Source organism: Trifolium pratense, linkage group LG1 (assembly GCF_020283565.1).
Source record: "Trifolium pratense cultivar HEN17-A07 linkage group LG1, ARS_RC_1.1, whole genome shotgun sequence".
Lineage (NCBI taxonomy): Eukaryota > Viridiplantae > Streptophyta > Magnoliopsida > Fabales > Fabaceae > Trifolium > Trifolium pratense.
In genome coordinates, this window is record NC_060059.1 from 80,836 (window position 1) to 102,104 (window position 21,269).

Consider the following 21,269-nt stretch of genomic DNA (forward strand, 5'->3'; position numbering starts at 1 on the left):
AGTAATAAAAATAAAAAGACAGGCAAATATAACAGAGTTGAAAAATAAATAAAAACACAATCCACAGCGACCGCTGTGAGGTCTCAATTTGTGGTTATGTTTCAAGTCTTTTCAAACACCAATAACTTCCTTCCCTTTATTGCAGGAACAATTCACATATGTTATATCTTAACACTAGCATTACGTTTTTGTGATTGTTCTTAAAGGGTTTATTTTTAAACAGCAAGGTTTAAGTGTATACAGTACAGTACGTGACTGGCAGCTTATCTCGACTGAAAGAGAAGCCACAAGGCATATTCAAAATTGTGTCCAACTTGATTTCTTGATATGTCTTCGCTCCATTTCCACCACATACATTCAGTAATACTGGTGTCATAGTGTTTCCTCTACCCATATCCAACGGTGTCCACTCTTAGAAATTTCCTGCAACTAAGTTCATACATTCATATTTCTACTGGGGTTGGGGCCTTGTCTGAACAATATAGATGTCTTTTCCAACAAGACATCCTTCCACATCCTGTGGGGATCCAAACTTTCTCTCAAGGAAAAATCCAACTGCACAAAGGCGTTGACCAAGTTGTCGACGGAAAACTGGGTCAACTGTCAATGGTTTCTTGCTGTAATCCACAGTCAAATGGATAACCTCCCCATCTGCAGGTCCTGCACCACGTACAAGCAATTCCTCGCTGAAGTTTGCAAAAGCCAGTGTTTGCACAAGCCCGTCAAATTTTCCACATGATATACGCCATGGTGTACCCCGGGTTCCAGAAGCCAGAGTTTCACCAAGGCCAGAAGCAATCTCAGCCTCCACAGAATTGTTATCCTGGTCTGTTGGGCTCATAGTATGTAGTACAAATGATAAATCTGGTGAAAGCATTTCTTGGATCAGAACTGCCATTGAAGCTTCCTTCTGAGGCACGCCAGCAGCTCGGCGGCTCAACACTGCCCTCCTCGTGTACAGTGAAGCCCATACTTGGCCAATGGCATCTGCAAAGACTGATGGATTGGCAGGACTCACATTGGGTATTGATTCGTAAAGTCCAGCTGCTGACATTCCAGCCAAGTCCTCTACATTGGCACTGGATCGAACAATCAAACGTGTATTGCTTGGAAACAATCTTCCTATGCTTTCAATGATGTCTTTTGATAGCTTCAGGGAAGAAATCAATTCCTGGAGTTGATGGCATAGACCGTCAAGTTCACCACCCTCCAGTTTTGCTGTTTCTATCTTATCCAGTAAAGACCTGAATATTTCGGTGGAGTTGCTCTTCTCTACCTCCAATTCCATGGATCCAAATGGTAAAACTGCCCCAGAAGGAACTTGAAACGAAGCAGGCACTCCCTGGTCGCTGTAAACTGCCATTCAAAAAATTAGATTTTAGAAATGTAGTTCGCAAGAATACATATTTTCATTCAATCACATCTTTGACTCTGATCGATCACCGACAATCAACATTGCATGGCTGTCTTCCAGCTTATTATTATTATTATTATTATTATTATTATTATTATTATTATTATTATTATTATTTATTTTTGGGCGTCTTCCGGCTTAATTGAAAGATCTCAACATAAAATAGTATGACAAGAGGTCCAGTGAAAGGGAAGAAACATAGCTTGGCACAATGGTTGGAGTTGCTACCATATGACAAGAGGCCACAGGTTTGAGTTATGCAATCAACCTCTTGAAAATGCAAAAAGATATGACTTCCTATAATAGAACCCCAAAGAATATCTTTATGCAGAACCGCATATCCATATGCATACGCATTTATGTTTCCAACAATGACATGACAGACAACATTGATATTTCTTCAAGAGGAAAAGAGAATGAAGTGTTCAAATCACAGGACATCCTCCTTGTGACAAAAACATAAGATGTTGAAAACATTGTTTCAGTTGAAGAAAAGGGAGCATACAGCCAATAATGAATAAAAAGATATCAGACATTATTTCAGTATAATTCTCTGAAAATAAAGTCTTGATATGGATAATTTTTAAAAAGAATTCTTCAGCTGGAATCTCTTTCCTTATGAGTGTTGTTAACCAAAATAACTGAAAGAATGTTTGAAATAATAGTAATACACGGTGTATCATTAGATTGAGTTGAGGACACTCACTAAGTCTGTAAGATTGATATTATGACATAGGTATTAAGCAAATATTGCTTTTATTACCTTTATCAGAAACTGAAGACAATGATGACAAGTGACCACATGCAGCAGCCTTTGCACCGGAAGTCTGTGTCTCAGCATCAGGAAGCAAGATAACTCCAGCAGAAGAAGCACCCTTGATACAAAAAGAGTTAAGTTGAATCCCTTAGTATGAAGAACTAAAATAATAGTAATTGAATAAATAATCTGAATACAAAAATCATTACTCTGTATATTATGAGATTAGATTGAATGACATGTTATAATACAAAGCTTATCATCTGTATCTATATATATATATATATATATATATTAATAATTAATAATTAGGTCAATTACTAGTGCAGTACTATTTGTGCAAGCCCAGACCAATAAAAGCACTAACCTAACAACACTCCTAATGTTGAAACCTGGGAAGTAACGAGTACTGGGAATGATTACTGGGGCAAATGATGAGGCATGAACAAGGCTCGGTGTGAGATTGTTTAGTCGAGGGATTTTGAGATGGTGCAGTATCAGATTGTACAGTTCAAGAAGAAAGCTTAAACAAATAAATTAATTCTACCTCTACTAACAAGATGCATTTTCTTTTCAGCAACACAAGTTAAGAACTCTAAATTTAAGCATGCCTGACTTGGAGCAATTATTTGCTAAATAACCTTCTGAAAAGTTTTCCTAAAGCATGTGAATGAGGACAAAACATGTCGAGAAGACCCTTATTGGTCTGTAAGGACAATCATTAGTTCAAAAAGCAGCCCATTCAGCACATGTGGTATTAGAGCCGGCTTTTTCCCAGTATGAACGAGAAAAACATCGATCGACGTAACATCGGGGAGTTGACTTCCGGCAGATTTCGAGCATGAATGAACTAAATTCACATAGAAATGAGTGGTATCCTGACAAAATATAGGTATGAGACTATATAGGAGGGATTCAGAGACTGTGCAAATCTAAGACTGTAAAGTTGAGGACAACTTAAAAAGCTCAAATTTCTAGGTAAAGGATGAGAATTTTCTGTCGTCTCAAAAGACTGCTAATGTATTATAGAAACTTCTGTTAATTCCTTTTATTCCTACTATTTGTACAACTGCATTTGTACCAGAAGTCAGTATTCATAACTCTTAAGACCTTGAATATTCTTTGTTGAGCTCAAATAATCAATTAGATAATATCATCAACAAACCTCTATGGGAACCTCGGATTGATTGTATATGTAATCAGCTGGATGCATATGATATATATATGCTCCAGCTTCAGGAAAGAGTGTTGAATATTCCCTATTTATTAGCGTTGAATATTCCCTATTTATTAGTTTTGATATAATTTCCTTAATTTTATGTTTTTCCTTTCTTGAGTTATTCTCTTGTATATAAATCTGCACAAACTCATTGTGAAATACAAGTTGATCATTCTAAACTATTCAATTGATGCTATCAGAATGCTAACGTCAGTATAAGAATCCTTCAAGGAAGGGAACTGGAATTGAGCCATGAACGAAGAAATGAATGCATCAGAGAAGAACAAGACATGGTAGAGAATAGAAAACCAAATGTTAATAAGGTAGTTGAATACAGATGGATATAAATGGTAAGGAATCAGACTGATGGCACACTAGATCAGTACAAGGTAAGATTGTTGCTAAATGATACCGTAGACATATGGGATTAATTATGAGGAATGATTTTCTCTAGTGGCTAAAATAAATACTGTTAGGGTTCTCTCTGTCTCTCAGCTGCAGATCACTTTAAATCGGAACTACATTCTTACATGGAGACTTGGAGGAGGAATAAAGTCTCCTCCTGGATATGACTTTACTAATGGAAGGAATAAAGTCTGGCATGTTGAAAAACCTATATGAGTAGAATCAGTCTCTCTGCTTGGTTTGGAGGTTTACCTATCGCTACGATGTAGTTGGGATTTAGACAAAATCAAGGAAATCATACAGTCTTCCTAAAACATTCACAGGAAGGTAAACTCATTATTCTACATGTCTATATAGATGACAAAATCATATTTACATCTCCCTTAATTTATCTCTACCCTCATTTGTTTTCTTCTCATCACAGTATAGAACATCTTATCTCTAGTACCACCCAGAAATCAACATCATTAGAATTTAAAATGGCAGTCCAATTGTTTAATTCTAAATCTCACCACTTTCAACAAACTAGAATTTTATTTGTAGATTCAAAAATATGTCAAAACATAACCAAAATATTGAAATGAATAATTTTGTCATTATCTACCTGACTATATTTGGAGATTCTAGCATCGGAGAAAGCAGGAACCTCAACTCCAGAGATATTATCATCAAAAACACTCTCAACAGAAAGCTTTCCATCAAGGTCAACTGAAGAGGACAATGTCAGATTAACACCAGCAGCGGATGCTTCCAACCTGAAAAGTTAGAAAGCAGGATAGGAGAAAATGGAAAACATAAGATCTGTTTACAATATAATCAAAATAGTTTGAAGAAAGGAATATAAACAATTGTGGATGAGAAAATTGTCTTGGAAATAACCTCACACATGACCCAATAAGTTTTTGAATATCAGAAATTGTTTCATCATCTTCACAAGTGACAAAAACAACCTTTTCCTGTAATAAGCAATAGCTGTATGAATGTCAATAACAATTTATAAGTTCAAACTTCAAAATCATTAATTGGAATTGCATATTTAGAAATAAGACTTGCCTGCCGGGCCCTAACACCTAGATGAGATAAGTGAGGCAACTCTTGCTTAAGTATAGCTCCCACTATGTTCCTCCCAGCAGCTGTTACCTGTCAGCGCGATCAAACTTATTAATATTAATATATTTAAGACTTCTTTTGTATACACTCAACGAAATATAAATATACCTCTTCATCACCATCAGCTTTGTTAACAATGAGGATAATAGGACCTTCCACCGGTGATGGTAACAACCCAGGAACAATTCTTTCAACCTAGGTCAAAAAGTTCAAATTCATGTTTAGTCATAATGAAGTGAGGAAGATTCTTTTTTGTCATTTGGATGGGGATAATCCCTCCCTAGCTAGTATCTTAGCTATTTGGTTATAACTTTATTTTTCATTTTTGTTTGTTATAGAGGACTAGTGTCCCTTTTTCCCAAACTTGAGGGCTTCTATTTGATTATTATTGATAAAAGAAAAATTGCAACTTGTTCTAATTTCTGTTTTGTCATTTTGTGTCTTACATCACTGGTCTCCTTCCTATTAAGTTGTGATTATTTTTATTTTTATTTTTTTGAATGGCAGTTGTGACTATTGTTTGATAATTGATAATAATAAATTGTGACTTGTTCTCAGGTGCGTTTTGCTATTTTGTGTCATACACTTCTAATCTTCTTCCTATTAATTGGTAGTTACTGCATCCATGAACTTTATCTTGATTGCCAAGTATAAAGTTTCAAGGCCCTTGCCCATGATGGGTGGTGAGAGGGTGTGCAGATGGAGATGGTGGGTCTGGAGATAAATGAAACCTGGCATTTGGTTCCATTATCCAAACAACTTGATATGGACTACAAGTGAGTCTTTGCATTCAAAATACATATTGATAGATTGATTATTGAAGTTGAAAACTGAACTGCTGCTTGCTAAAGGCTACTATCTGTATGCCTATGGTGTTGATTACTGATGAAGCATTACATTCTCAAATATTTTTAAGAACACCAGGTTGCGGAATTCTATATAGTGATCATAATCATTTTAAAATAGGTTTTTCTGATGCAGACAAGGATCTCTGCTTGATAGATGATCCAAAAAAAAAACAGTTTTTTTTAAAAGGAAATTTGGTATTGTGGAAAGGTAAAAATAAGAATGTTGTAGTTGCAGTACATATTGATATTTGTAAAAAATTAGGCGTGATTATCGTTTATGCTCCATCTTGCAGCAGTCTTGGTAATTTTAGTACGAGAATGATTCTAAGACACCTCCGAAGGGGGTTATTGACTTCATTAAATTTAATAGTGAAAAGGGTTTTTTTATATATAAAGTGCTCTCACACACACACACCATGCACGCAGGGTAAATATCGTAATAACATTGTACATGATTTCTCTAAACACAGCTCAATACCTGAACCAATGTTCCTAAAACAGCTCCTGGAACTATAACATCCCAACCTTGGGAACCAAGCGTACTTCTCACAGCTTTTAAAAGAAGAGTACATAGTTTTGAAACCTGAAAAATTACACTAAAAAATTACAGTAGAGAAGTTAGAAAACATTTAAGTTATGTTTATGGTAAGGAAATTCAGTGTAGGAATAAATGTGACAAGAAATCCCATACTGTTGAAATTACTACATATTATAATTCCTGTAAATCTCTTCGTATTAAAATTTAATGATAATGCATTATCATACCCAGCACGAATCTCCGCTTCTGTATATGTTTTGACACTGTTTTCAGGGATTCCTAAAGCTTTTCCTAGCATCTGCAACATTTAAAGTAACAACATTTATTTCAAGATCAAGAAATATGCATAACATGAAGGCTCAGGAACCTAGTTAAAGAAACCCCACAGTATTAGTATCACAAGATCTTCAGGTTTGAAATAAAAGAAGCACTGCCATCAAGATTCCCTAAATTTGAAATGAATTTGTCTTGTCACAATATTCTGGCTTATTTCTGATTAAAAAGTCAATTGTAAAATTTTCAATACCATCAAGATTCCCTAAATTTGAAATGAATTTGTCTTGTCCAGAATTTTTATTTTGTTTTTGTGTTCCCTAATAAATTTTTGCTCTCCACAATAAATAGCAGGTTTTAACTGAATAATAAATTACTATTTAACCTCCACTTTTTGAGGGAATATCTTAAGAAGTTCTTCAGTATATTCCTCTGTTAGTCTCTTTGATCTATCAAGCGTAGCTTTCAGTCTCAATGTCCAAATCTTCTTGCCATCTTCATTTCCTGGGAGAAAAAAGGGAGTACATTTAAAAATAAAAGTAAATTAGTCAAGACTGTCTACACAACATTACAACAGACAGAACAATTCAAGCAACGACCTTCTAAAGTTACCTTCACTTTCTGAAAGGCCTCTTGTACTCCAGGCAATAAGCTCATTTTCAATAGCAGCACATTCTTCTGGTTTCCAGTTAGATAATTTTAGCTGGTGGACTCCAATAATAAGGGCTCCAAGTGGATCATTCCAAGAGTTTACGTTTTTTGATTGCAAATTTGCAGCTAGCCAACCAGCACCTCCCATAACTTCAAGCACGTTGAGAAATCTATTCATATGAGTTCACAAGTTAATTCCTACCAAGAGAAAAGGATTGATATTACATTACAAGTGGCATGAAGCTGGAGAAGTTTTATGTCTCCATCAATCAAGTTCCACGTGATTCAATCCAACTACATTTTTCTATGTAACATCTAAGCAGCCTGTCTTGAATACATCCCTATCATTAACGATTTAAAATTGACAAATTGTATCATATAGTATGCCCTTCTAATGTATTAGATAATTGATATAATTGATAATTCTTCAAATAAATTCAACATCTAATAAACAATTGTCTTCGTACAATTACAGCAAACATGCATTATATTCTAGTTGTACCATTGAAATATTTTAGTATGTATTATCATTAATATCTATTGATTTTGTTTTATTCTATCTCTTCTTAATTTTAGAATATTACGTGTACTCTCTCCTATAAAAGGAGCCCCTTTTTAATTAGAATAAACATACAATTATCCCTCTAATATTTCTACATGTACCTATCATCTAAGTAGCTAGCAAGAGCTCCATGCCTATTGCAAACTTATATGCCCTTCATATATTTTACAAAAGTTTTTCAACATCCAAATATCTGATGATTGTTCAAAGTGTGAATTAGGAAAAAGTAAGCCAAGAACCTGCTCAAAAGAACAAATGAGTAATCCTCAAGCCCAATCTCACAGAGGCGCCACTGTTCCTCCAAAGAAACAAGAATCAAATGATGTTCCAACATTCTTTAAATTACTATCCGTACTCAAGCTTTTGCTAAATAGCTGAATAAAATTGGCCTCACCTTTTGGCGCATGGCTATTGCAGAATCTGGAGCATCATTCCTGAGGCCACTTTCAAGACCCTTTACAATAATATCTCGCAAAGCATTCAGAGACTCCATGGTTTTAAATAAAAGTTTAGTTCCATCTTCTTTTGAAGCTGTTGATTCTGCTGCAGCATCCATATTCTGGAGAAGGACAAAATGTTTTCCCTTATCAGTAGATGCCACTATAAGAACGGCTTTTGGTACCAAAGTCAAATAAAAAGGATCAATATTACTTAACCAACTAGGAGTTAGTCCTTATCATGCAATAGCATAATAACGGATAACCATAATAATTCAATTTCATGCTGAATATGATGAGCATAAACTATTCAGAAGTTATTTTCAGGCCAATGAAGAGTACTTAGACAAAGAAAAGGAAGAGAAAACAACCTGCTTGAGAGAATAATGCATGATAGAAGATAGTAAGTTAGGATCCTAAATCAATCAATATAAAAGAACAAGAGAATCAGATAAAGAAAATGCACCTTTTTGCACTCAAAAAATGAATTAAGTGCTGACATGCCATATTCATCCATAGATTCATAAATTGATTCTAGCTGTTCGGCAAGACTGCAATACAACAAATTGATAAGTGAAATCTTTAAAACTATTATACTCCAGCAGCTAATTAGTTCTATGTCAAAATCATTTGAATATCTCCTTGATATTTAGTATACTTTTTCACTCAAAAGTGAACTACAATAGTGTTACATAACATAACAGATTAAGGCTGGCTACTTTATTTCCCTAACTATTAGAGGCTTCGCAAACTCTGGAAAGCCTCGGTGCAACAATAAGATTGTGGAGGTTAGATCATACACATTCTAGACCTGGAAAGAGCCTCCCTTGACACAATAAGGTTGCATGCAAGACAATCCCTTATTTATCTACGATTAGGAGTCTTGTAACCCAATATCCCAATAAATAAGATTTTTTTTGAAAACTTGGTATCCGGCCTTAGGACCGACTAATCCAAGGGGACCAATCCCACCGCCTACTTGCGGGGGCCCCATTTAAAGCCAGAGTTTTTTTGCTCTGTATGGACTTAGCCCACCGAAATTGGCACCAGTGGGAATCGAACTTGAGACCTTGAGAGGAGCATACTCCAAGGACCCAAGCCAACACCACTCGACCAACCCCAAGTGGGTTTCCAATAAATAAGATTAAATTAAAATAACATATATCATAACAAGAAAGAGTAATTGGAAGACGACATAAAAGCATATCTGCATTTACATATGATTACAAACTATGAGTCAGCTTTGTGATATTCATGTCAAACCTGCCAGCATTAAAGAAGTCTTTGAGTTCTCGATGAAATATCTTGAACTGCTCCACAAATGCTTCACTATATTCTCCAGGGTTCTTTGTGATTTTAGCAAGCATAGCTTCTGTAGCAACCAAGTCTTCGGGACCAGCATTTCGGTGAAGCTTGTTTTGTATTGTATGTTTAATTTGTGTCTGAAAATTTATATATATATATATATATATAAAAAAAATCAGTTGACCTATCAATAACAATGAAGTGTAATAAGATTCCATAATTCATGTATTTTTGGGAAAATGACCTTGAGGTCGTGTGGGATGTCATTTCGATGAGCAATATCTCTAATTCGAGTCAGAGGAACAGATGCAGTGAATTCTGCCTTGAAAGATGGCAAACATGGATGTATCTTACGAATAACTAGAACTTCCTGTATATAAATGAAAATATGGTAAATGAAGGAAGTAAACCATAAATCTTATGAGACATTAAGGATAAAAGGTAGCAAATGAAAACAAACAAAGTCCTGCTAACTTAAGGGTAGTGGTTAACAAATCAAGAAATGGAAATATTTTTGTTGGAAATTCCACCTTCATTGTGGTCCACACCTAGGCCCTAGCCGCCTAATTGCACAATTTGGGTTGCCTTCATTGCAGACTCCCACATTGCCTAGAGATATGGTCTGTGTAGTGTTTATAAAGCTTGGGCCGCCATCGCATTACAAGCCGGTTTTGTAAGCTTGAGTTAGGCCCAACCCAAATTCTAAGAATTTTATTGAAAAGTGCAGCATCCAATGCACTAGCAACATTAAATACTATACTGTCCAAATAGAAGATTCGGTTTTTTATTCCTTAAACAGTGCTCTTTTAAAACACTAGTGAACCAGTCAATTATGTTTTCAATTGTTAGCAGCCAAACAAATATTACATTAAGGGTCAGTAGTGTTTTCGGTCCCTGTAATATGGGGCGAATCCAGTTTTAGTCCTTGCAAAACAATAAATAAATTCTACCCTTGTCATTTCAAATACTTCAACTTTTAGTCCTTCATGGAATATGGGCTACCAAATCTGCTGAGTTAGCATGCTGACTTGGACATATTAATGATTTCCTAGAACTTCTATGTCAGTTTTAGTCCTTGCAAAAAAAAAAAAATTAAATTCTACCCTTATCATTTCAAATACTTCAGCTTTTAGTCCTTCATGGAATCTGGGCTACCAAATCTGCTGAGTTAGCATGCTGACTTGGACATATCAATGATTTCCTAGAACTTCTATATCCACGACAAGGCTTTTATTAAAATAACATAAAATTAAAATAAAGTTCAGTAAAATAACCATTAAAATAAAAGAAAAATAGTGAACAAAAATAATGTCCTCTGCCTAACTATCAAGCTATCCCCTTATCAAAATTCATGGGTAGAAGAGGAAAAAAAAGTAGGGAACGAAATTTGTTAAAGCCATAACTCAATTCAGTTCTGCAGTAGCATATGTATATACAGACACAAGACATGTATAAGGCTACAATACAATTGAATCTATGACAGAGATACACTTACGTAGTTGTATGAAATATGATTAATTCACTAATATATATTATTCAATCAGGACCAGGATAGAGAACCAAAAAGGTTGTCCTTCAACATCGGTATTGAAAATAAAAATAAATCACCTGTGGAGATATATCCTTTCGACTTGTATGTCGCTCTAACTCGCGGAATATAAGCCTTGAAATCTCAGCGTGCCTATTGGGACGGTGGTGACCTCCATCTTCAAAACATGGTATTTGCCCTGTGTTTATCCACTGCATAAGATTATCTAAGAACGGCTCACATGATGATATAAGAAGAGCATAGATGAATAAATATAAATAACAAAGAAAAGCCAGAAAAAGACCTTCAGATATATAGAAGTGTATATGAGAGCCTCCAATTGATCTTCCCCATGAACACTTTCAACTATATCACGTACAATCTCAAGCTTCAAGTTGAAAAATCAAGATAAAGTCAAGTTTTTTATTTAAAAAGAAAGTCGCCGCAAAAAAACAGGCATTTTACAGCAGTGCTGCAGCTGACATTCAAATTTAAAACTGCGGGAAATAACCTTAGAAATCTATGTTCAAAACTTAGTATTAGACAGCTTTACATATTGTGTATGAAGGAATGAATTATAAAATCTATATCAGCAAAATTATATTATAAGAATTTCTATATCAGTTGAATAAATCAGAAAATTATTCAGGTTGCTTAATTTCCTGATATGTCATTGCTAGTGATTACAATGTCATCAACATACACAAGCAAATAAATCATCTCCAGAAAAAATGGCTGCAAAAGATAGAATGATCAACTTCACTCAGTATCATACCAAATCATTGAGCTACACTGTTTAATTGACTGAACCAAGCCCTAGAGATGGATTATATATGCAAGGATTTGTGTAGAAGAATTAGGAGAAATCAGATTTGATTCTCTATAATTTTATTTTATTTATTTTTAATTGTCGTTATTACTATTGTAACTTCTTTTCCTATATAAACAGTCTGAGCCTGTAGTAATAAAACATGAAAATTTTCATCACTTTCTTCAATTTGTGAAGACGAAAAACCATGCTAGTGAACATTTGTAGAATCGCCGTGGAAGAAAGCATTTTTTATATCAAACTGGTGAAGGAGTAAATGGCTAACAACAATTATAGATAGAAACAATTGAACAAAAACCATCTTTACTGAGAAGGTATCCTGGCCAAAAATCTCAATACAACTTTTAGCCACTAGACAAGCCTTGAGGCAGTCAATCTTGCCATCAAGGCCAACTTTAACTGTAAAAATCAGTTGTCGACCAACAACAAACTTCGACGAGGAAAAAGAACTAGCTCTTGCCTGCCGCTGCTCAAAAGGCATGCATGCTACTAATCAAAGCTAGTCTCCACCCATGATGGGAAAATGTGTCATTTGTAGATTGAGGACAAGACATTTTTACAAATTACAAGGATGGTGGACAACCATCATAATGCAAAGATGAAAGACACAAGTTGAATGTATACCTTTTATAAGAGCAATGGCAAGATTAGACTCAACTAGCAATGTTGGAGCTGGTAATGGAATTGGATCTCATGGCAAGTTCATAGTGCCCTCATTAGCAATTGGAGAGGTGGCACTTCCAAAGGCGCAAGGAGGAGGCTACTGAATGACATTCATAAAGAAAATCCATAGTTGAACATTTGTTGGAGGAACATTTACTAAGGTGGGTGGAATTGGAACAAAATCGGGATGTAGGGGAAACAACCAAGGAACAGGCTTGAGTGTTGAGTAAGACAAAATAATTGCAACCTAGACTAGGACCTGTGAGATGCAGAGGAGGCTCGCATGCATGTGCGAGGTGTGCGACGGCATAGGGCCTCAAAATTTTGAGGTCCTATAATATTACTTATATATTATTTATACCTATAAAATATCAGATGTATATTAATAGATTAATTTTTAGGCCCTAAAATAATAGTTATATATTGTTAATGTTCATAAATATCATGAGTAATATATTAGTTATCTATACTCGTAAATATAGTTCTAGTCCATTTTAATCTTTGCATAAAATTTAATCTTAAATTATGATGTTCCTTTTTGACGTTATATTCAAAGATAATTATTTTGTATTTCTTGTTCCATTTAATTTAATGTAAGATTTAATATTGATAATTTATATGTTTACAAGAATGTTTTTTTTTATATTATATGCATTTTAAATCGATAATTTTTTTAATTTTAATTAAGGGGTCACTTTTATATTTTGCACAGAGTCTCCTAAAACTCGAAGACGCCCCTGGTGAGATGCATAACCAATGTGTAGGGAGTGCATAAGAGCACCTCTCAACATGGGATGATCTAATCAAGAAAAACTAATAAATGGTTCGTTATAAGGTAGGTGTGCAGTGGGGCCACTAGATATGCAAAAATTAGGGTCATCACTCATCAAGAAAAATTATCATGTTAAGATTATTTTTTTTTGGTAAACCAAAGGTATCCTCCGCACGCAACTGCAGAGACTAATCCCCTCGAGGTAACTGAGATCCATTTAAGGGGTTGACCTCTCCCAACAAATGATTCTCCATACGCACCGGCCGGGGATCGAACCCAGGACCAAATGGTTAAGGGGCCCAAGTATCTACCACTTGTCCCACACTATGTTGGTTATCATGTTAAGATTTAGAGGAAACAGAAGCATGTGATGAAATTTATTTGTTTCAATGACACATAAGATTTTGTTATGGCCTATATTAATTTGTAATGTAATCACTAGATAATAATAGATAACCTATTTACATTATTGACATAGATTTTCCAACATTATAGGTAACATAATGGTACCTTTCTCCACCAATTCCTTGCGCTTTGATCCCCTTGAACCAACTTGAGAGGCAAGCCTTGAAGACCTGAGGTGTCCCAAGTCCTTTGTGCTTCATGGCTCTGATGCTCGTTGGATCGCATGAAAGAAATAGATTTGCCTTGCCACTCTCCTACAAAAGGACTGGACCCTGCTTCGGATGGAGGAGGAGGAGTAACAGCCTCCTTGTCATGATTATTATCTCCCAAATTGTTGCTGTCATGGTCATAAGAATGTTGTTGTTCATTGAAAGGAAGTAGTTCCAAAATCTGGTGTGTTGTGTTCCATGTGGCAACGGTCTGAAAAGTACCAGTGGCGGGCAAGTTCAAGACTCTGTTGTCTCCAGCTTCCCAGAGTAAAGTGCCATCCTGGTTGACAATGATGAATTTGAATTGAAGGTGATCGCCCCCTTTGAAATGAAAGTCGCGTACCCATCCATTTTGTGTCCAATTCAAAGGAACGTTGGTCTTCCAGGAGCCAAGCTCTTTGGTTGATCCTAGAAGGACAACATGGTCACCGAACTGAACTTGATGATCCAATCGAAGATGCAGATGAACAGTGTCTTTGTTGTTGGTATTGTCATCCGTTTTTCCACCTTCCCTGACATAGGCATGATTGAATCAAGATTTATGAATAGAGTGATACAATTATCATACTACTACTACTAGTATTACAGACAGTAAGTATAGGAAATTAATTAAGGGAAAAACAATGATTGATTGATTACTAGTAGTGTAATGAATCTAGTAAAATGAGTATACTACTAGTACTAGTGTGGAAGAAAAAGTAAAAGATGAAAGAGAAGCAAGAGAGTAGAAGAGGTACGTACGTAGGTTGGGTTTGGGTGGAGGAGACAGCAGATACTCGCGGAAGAGCAGTGTGAAGAAGAAGAAGAGGGCGATGGATGGAGGCAGACGATGATGATGATGGAAGGAGGAATCCTAATCGGTGCTTATTCCGATGGATGTTGGTGTGAGTAGCACCACAGTGCAGCAAATGGCAGTGCAGAGAATAACTACTCATCATCGCCACTACTCAACTCAATTCAGTGATTGATGGATCTCCGGCGAGGGAAAGAGTAAATATAGCAGTTTTGTCTTCTTTCCACACACGTGGATTGCATTTCAACGGCTCACCGCATGCTTTCAATCTAATACTAAATCATTTTTTTTATTTTTGTTATGAATAATAGGTAATGAATGTCCATTATTGTGTAGGTTTTCTTGTCCCCTAATTGTGTCCTATAAATAAGACCTCTTTGTTACAATGTAAAGCACACTTGTGAATAAAATAATAACAATGGTTTATTCCTTTCTCTTCTCTCATTCTCTTCTCCTTCTATATTCTTGTTATTCTTTAGAAATAGTTTATAACACGTTATCAGCACGATAGTCTCTCCCTTTCAAGAAAGGTATAGCAACAATGGGAAGTGACAATTTTATTTTATCTATGCTTTTTTTTATTCTATTTTTTCAGATTTTTTTTCTTCTCGTTTTTTTTTATATTGATTCACAAACCTACGTGTTGGACATAAATTTGGTATTTATCAATTAAATATAATTGGTGGGTCCAACAGTTATTTTGAAGGTTATATTGTCAAAATAAAACTTTCAAAGGTGGTGTCGAGGTCTAACTATATCGAAGCAAAGAAGCGTTTCGAGAGCTTTGGAAGGCATATTCAGTTTTGGTTTTGTCAGGAGGCTGTCGAGAGTACAAAATCGAATCGAAGGATAGTTGGGCCAGGCCCAAAAAAGAAACAACAACGGCCCAAGAGGCATTGGCGCGCACTGAAGGAATGAAAGATGAAGGTGGAGAACGTGGGTCGACGTGGCAGATCGAAGAGCGTCCAGATGATCAAGAAGCAGTTACCACTTTATTGTAGTATTTATAGTAGTTTTTCATTCAGAACAAGGGTCACAAAATTTTATACAAACACTCTCTCTAAAATTCTAAGTACTCAGCGATCGAACGAAAGGAATTCAGAGGAGAAATGTATGTTTTGTGAACCATCTTTATTTGTAATTGCTTTTCATTCAATGCAATTTACTTTCCAGCAATTTTCTTTAGTTTAATTCGAAATACTTGCCTGAGAAACTGCTACTTCGAGGCGATTCGAACTAGTTTCTCTTGTATTAATTGAAAACATTTCAATCTCTAAGTGTTTGTTTCCTTGTTAAAAACGAACATTCAACATTTCTCTTAAATAAATATAACACAAAATTGTCCTGAGATTTACTAGTTGGTCTCGCGAGTTTAAATACTTAAACTAGCGGTTGTTTACCAAATTTCCACGTAAACACTACGATCCAGAAGTATCGTGTTGATATGAATCCTGAAGATTCATAGTGTGATGAAATTTTAAAATATGAATCCTGAAGATTCATAGTATGATCAAATTTTAAAATATGAATCCTGAAGATTCATAAGCATACGCTTATAAAAGTACCGTAAAATATCTTTTAAAATATGAATCCCGAAGATTCATAGATATAAGTAAAATCAATATCATGTTAATCTTTTAGAAGAATTCAAAAACATCAATCCCTGAAGGATTGCATAAATAACTGATTTGATCTGTTATACAGTTCTTGAACAATTTAAGAATCAATTTTTATTCTCGACGAATTCTTGAAGAATTCGTTACGGATACATCTATGAAGGATCGTACAATTAGATCTATTATATAGTTCTCAAAGAACTTAAAAATTCAAATTTTGTCCTCCATGAAATCTTGATGAATTCAATGTTATATGCATCCCGAAGGATTGCATAAATGATTATTTTTAGATTATAACAATGTTATATAGTTCATGAAGAACTTCATATGAATTCCTGAAGAATTCAATATACATACATCCCCGAAGGATAATCTCATCAATTTTTGTAGAGTTCTAACAATTTATAATTTTTATTAGAGTTTTAGCAACTTATTTACTCTTATCTTATTTATTTTGTTGTTATTACTATAATTCATGATTACATTTTTTTATTTATTTATATTTTTACAGTTTAATCATACCTAATCTTGTTGAATTCCTGAAGAATTTAACACTAAAGCATCTCGAAGGATTGCTCAATATAATAAATGGAATTGACGATCCATTCTTTAGACGTCTAAAGTTAATTACACGACCGATACTTATGAGATCGTAACTTCTAAGTTATAGTTGGGAACACTCAAACATGTATGTTGAGATATTGAATAACATCATGCCAACAAATTATTATATACATAAGCTCTCCCCTAATTTATTTGAATTTTGGTTTATAAACCTAATTTCTCATATAAACATTTTTGGATGTGTTGGGTACGTCTCAATTGCTCCAATATAATGCATTTAAATGGGTAGTAAAAGAATATTGGGAAAATAATTTTTATATGAATCTCCAAATTGAGCCAATAATTGGAGATATTTTTACAGCCCTGTAGGCTGGTTATCAATTGGTGAATTAGTTTTCCCAATATTAGGGGGAGATAATAAGCAGCTAAAAATATGAACTAGAAGTTCAATTGAAATGTTTGAAATAAATTATTAATTGTTATTTTGATCCTTTTAGAAATCAATATGAACCAGAAGTTCAAAAAGATAACTCATTTGCAAAGTTTATGAATTCAATCAATAGCTGCTAATGCTCCAATAAAAATGAATGTCCTTGTTGGACAATTTAATATTGCAAATGATTCTTAACCACGCTTGAAGCATGGTAAGCAAATCGGTTTCAAGGATAAATTCCTCAAATAAGATAAGGAGCTAAAAACAAAGATGACCCAAGTGAGGATATGAAAATTCCAAAAGAACATTCGACATAATTGATTTTGCAGTTCCAGAAGAACTTATCAGGTACCTGAAATTTATGAAAATAAAGAGATCTCAATAAATTATGTCATGAAAGGAATACGATGAAACCGAAAGAAAATCAATGTTGACGATGTTATTTATATAATATAGCGCTATATATGATAAGAAATAATGAGGATCATAAATCAAAGTCTATTAAGGATTATAGACAATGAAATGATTGACTAAATAGATAGACGCAATTGATAAAAAATTAAACTAGCTTTGCAAAGCAAAATGTTTTTGGACCCGTAGTCTATTTCATCTGCAGATGAAAATAATTCGATATGAATAAGTTTTCAAGAGAAAAATAATGGAAATAAAATAGGGTAAATAGTGTTATACCCCCCTGCAAAATAGGCGAGTTTTGCGTTACCCCCCTGCAAAATATTTTTTTGAGATTACCCCCTGCAATGTCAAGATTCTTTGCGTTACCCCCCTGGCTTAACAAGTGGGCATATGACATGGAAGAATCTTGACGTGGCATGACACGTGGAAATTAATTTATTTTTTATTTATTTTTAATTGCCAACTCATTAATTAATGTGGGGTTTTAATTAAAAAAATGAAAAAAAAACTTAAAAGTTGTTATATTTTTATAAACTTACTTAAAAGAAAGTTTTGTTTTTTTTTTTTTTACTAAAAGTTGTTATTATATATATAAAAAAAATTCTTATATATATATATATAGAGCCGGGTATACGGACCAAGGTCCGCGGGCCGACCCGTTTAACCCGCAGCCCGAACGGACTTAAGACCAATTTTTTTTGGCCCGTTTATATTTTTGCCCGTGTGGGTTGGACCGTTAAAACCGCGGGTTATGCGGGTTAAATCCGCGGGTTCGCGGGTTAGCCCGTGGCCCGCCTTCCTTTTTTATATATAATTAATTACAAAATTTATCGGATATAAATAACTTGTAACTTGGTCCATGTCCAAATTCAACTTTTTTAACCACAAAAAAAAAAAAAACTTAGTCTAAATCCTAATTATAAAAAGCAACAACACACTCCAATTTTAATCAAGTAGACAACAACACAAAACATGAGGATTCAGGGATGTTCTTCTACTTATAATCTTTTGTTCTTTTTCACTATCTTTTACTTTGTCTTATATATACATTTGCTAGTATTTAAAAGATACATGTCCAAATGAGTAGTTATTTTTCTTGGGGGTATTTTCCGCTATTATGTTTTGAATAATTTGGTTACCTTGATGTGATTTAGTTAAGTTGAATCTGTTAATCTTTTTATGCTTTTTTGGGTACATGTAGAAAGTTTTTCTCACTAAAATGGACGGTACAAAAATGACGATAAGAATCAGTTGAATTTGATTTTAGTTGCATTACTTACAAAGAGAAGATAGATAAACTCAATGATATCACAAACTTTATTTGTTTTTATTTGTTAGTTACAATTTATATGTTATAACATAAAATTATTAATAATATATTTTTTTAAGCTTTCATTATATCAATATTTTACTAATTTAGTTTATTTTTTGAAAAAAAGTGATTTTTTATTTTTTTTTGTAATAGTCCGCGGGTTAACCGTTTAACCCGCGGGTTTATGCGGACCGGACTTGGACTTAATATTATAACTCGTTTATATTTGCCGACGGGCTTGTTCGCCCCGTTTAATATGCGGGTTTATGCGGGGCGGGTTAAACGGGGCGGGCTAACCCGCATACCCAGCTCTATATATATATATATAATAACTAATAATAGAGTAACCAAAAAAACAAAACGAAGATGAAAAAAAACTAATAATAATAATAGTAACCAAAAAACTAATAATAATAATAATAATAACTAATATTATTATTAGTTAAAATATGTGATTGCAATTTTTTTTTTTGGTTATATTAGTTAAAATATGTGACTGCAGTTTTTTTTTTTTTTTGATTACTCTATTATTATTATTATTATTATTAGTTTTTTGGTTACTATTATTATTATTATTATATATTATTATTATATATTATTATTATTATTACTGTTATTATATATTACTGTTATTATTATTAGTTTTTTGGTTACTATTATTATTATTAGTTTTTTTTCATCTTCATTTTTTTTTTGTTTACTCTATTTTTAGTTATATATATATATATATATATATATATATATATATATATATATATATATATATATATATATATATATATATATATATATATATAAAAGATTTTTTTTATATATAATAACAACTTTTAGTCAAAAAAAAAAAACAAAACTTTCTTTTAAGTAAGTTCATAAATATATAACAGCTTTTAAGTTTTTTTTTTCATTTTTTTAATTAAAAACCCACATTAATTAATGAGTTGGCAATTAAAAATAAATAAAAAATAAATTAATTTCCACGTGTCATGCCACGTCAAGATTCTTCCATGTCATATGCCCACTTGTTAAGCCAGGGGGGTAACGCAAAGAATCTTGACATTGCAGGGGGGTAATCTCAAAAAAATATTTTGCAGGGGGGGTAACGCAAAACTCGTCTATTTTGCAGGGGGTATAACACTATTTACCCAATAAAATATTTAGAGTTTGAGTTCTTATTCAAGTATATTGATAAATGTCTATCATTGATTTTCAAGAAGTATATTCACTTGAAGTGAATTCAAAAATTAATTAAGTTGAGTAGCATATGAAATACTCAATTCATGTGAAATATGTGTTTTAACGTATTTGACTGGCTCACTTGATAATGATGATCCCGGAAGGATTTAGTTATATTTGACGATGAATTTTTTATATCTGAGGCTTATATTGATGATAAAAATATCATTAAGACTCCTGAAGAGCTTATAAGATATTGTTATTTTTCTTACAAAATAAGTAATTGAAGAATGCTTCGTGAATCATGAACCTTATATAAAACATGATTCTATATGAAATTGTTGAAAGTTCATCAATAGTGAACTACTAATTGGTCCTGAAGTACCATATATCAAATGTTAATATATTTGTTGAGAAATATCATTTGCTATAAATATTATCAGAACTCCTGAAGAGCTTCTGAAATTTGTAGATTAAAGAAATATGTTGGATGCGCAAAGTTTATTTGGAATCGCAAATTTATAATAAAATTATATAGCAAAAGTATTAAAACAGTTTGACATGGACAAATCTGTTGTGTACTAAAATGGTTGCGATGTCATTTGATCTGAGCAAAGATAGTGTAATGCATTAAGAAAAATGATGAACAATTTGAATTGGTCCTGAAGTATCATATCTTAATTCAATTAAGGACACTGATATATTTTACTATATATAGTTATACATGTCGTGGTATTTTATTCAACTAACACAGATATTGGAACAAAGTCAAGCATAATATTTATACCTTAAAAAAACACCAATATCATTCAATCATGTGAAGTTTTTAGTACTACATCAAGCAAGTTGAGAAGGCATTTTTGTCGAGGTCTGTAATTCAACACATACAAGAAACTTGTTGTTTTTATTACAAAAGGGTGGTTCATGCAACAATTCAATATGAAGATAATATCGGACACACTGCTAATTTGGAGAAGAACATAATAAAGAAGATATGACAGATCTTTCTACAAGTCAACTTTAAGTAAAACTTTTGATC

At 33.5% G+C, this 21,269-nt stretch overlaps 1 protein-coding gene across 1 annotated transcript; it reads right to left on the bottom strand.

The window, feature by feature from the left end:
* Positions 1-29: 29 nt before the first annotated feature.
* Positions 30-15,052, bottom strand: LOC123908983 (phosphoglucan, water dikinase, chloroplastic). The gene is made up of 19 exons (XM_045959750.1): positions 14,667-15,052; positions 13,822-14,437; positions 11,352-11,435; positions 11,128-11,259; positions 9,764-9,889; positions 9,478-9,656; positions 8,681-8,765; positions 8,172-8,336; positions 8,017-8,069; positions 7,177-7,385; positions 6,950-7,068; positions 6,519-6,589; positions 6,232-6,349; positions 5,014-5,100; positions 4,849-4,935; positions 4,675-4,751; positions 4,400-4,550; positions 2,178-2,289; positions 30-1,356 (listed from the first exon to the last, which is right to left on the bottom strand). Exons 1-19 carry the CDS (start codon positions 14,861-14,863, stop codon positions 452-454), a joined length of 3,573 nt encoding a protein of 1,190 aa, XP_045815706.1. The 5' UTR covers positions 14,864-15,052; the 3' UTR covers positions 30-451.
* Positions 15,053-21,269: the final 6,217 nt, after the last annotated feature.

Excerpts from the sequence above, each read along its gene's own strand:
- LOC123908983 (XM_045959750.1), bottom strand. The coding sequence starts at position 14,863 with ATGATGAGTAGTTATTCTCTGCACTGCCATTTGCTGCACTGTGGTGCT. Across the intron at positions 9,890-11,127 it reads GAAAGGATATATCTCCACAG|GAAGTTCTAGTTATTCGTAA; the intron begins GTGATTTATTTT and ends ATTTATATACAG. Across the intron at positions 8,337-8,680 it reads CATTTTTTGAGTGCAAAAAG|AATATGGATGCTGCAGCAGA; the intron begins GTGCATTTTCTT and ends GTCCTTCTCCAG.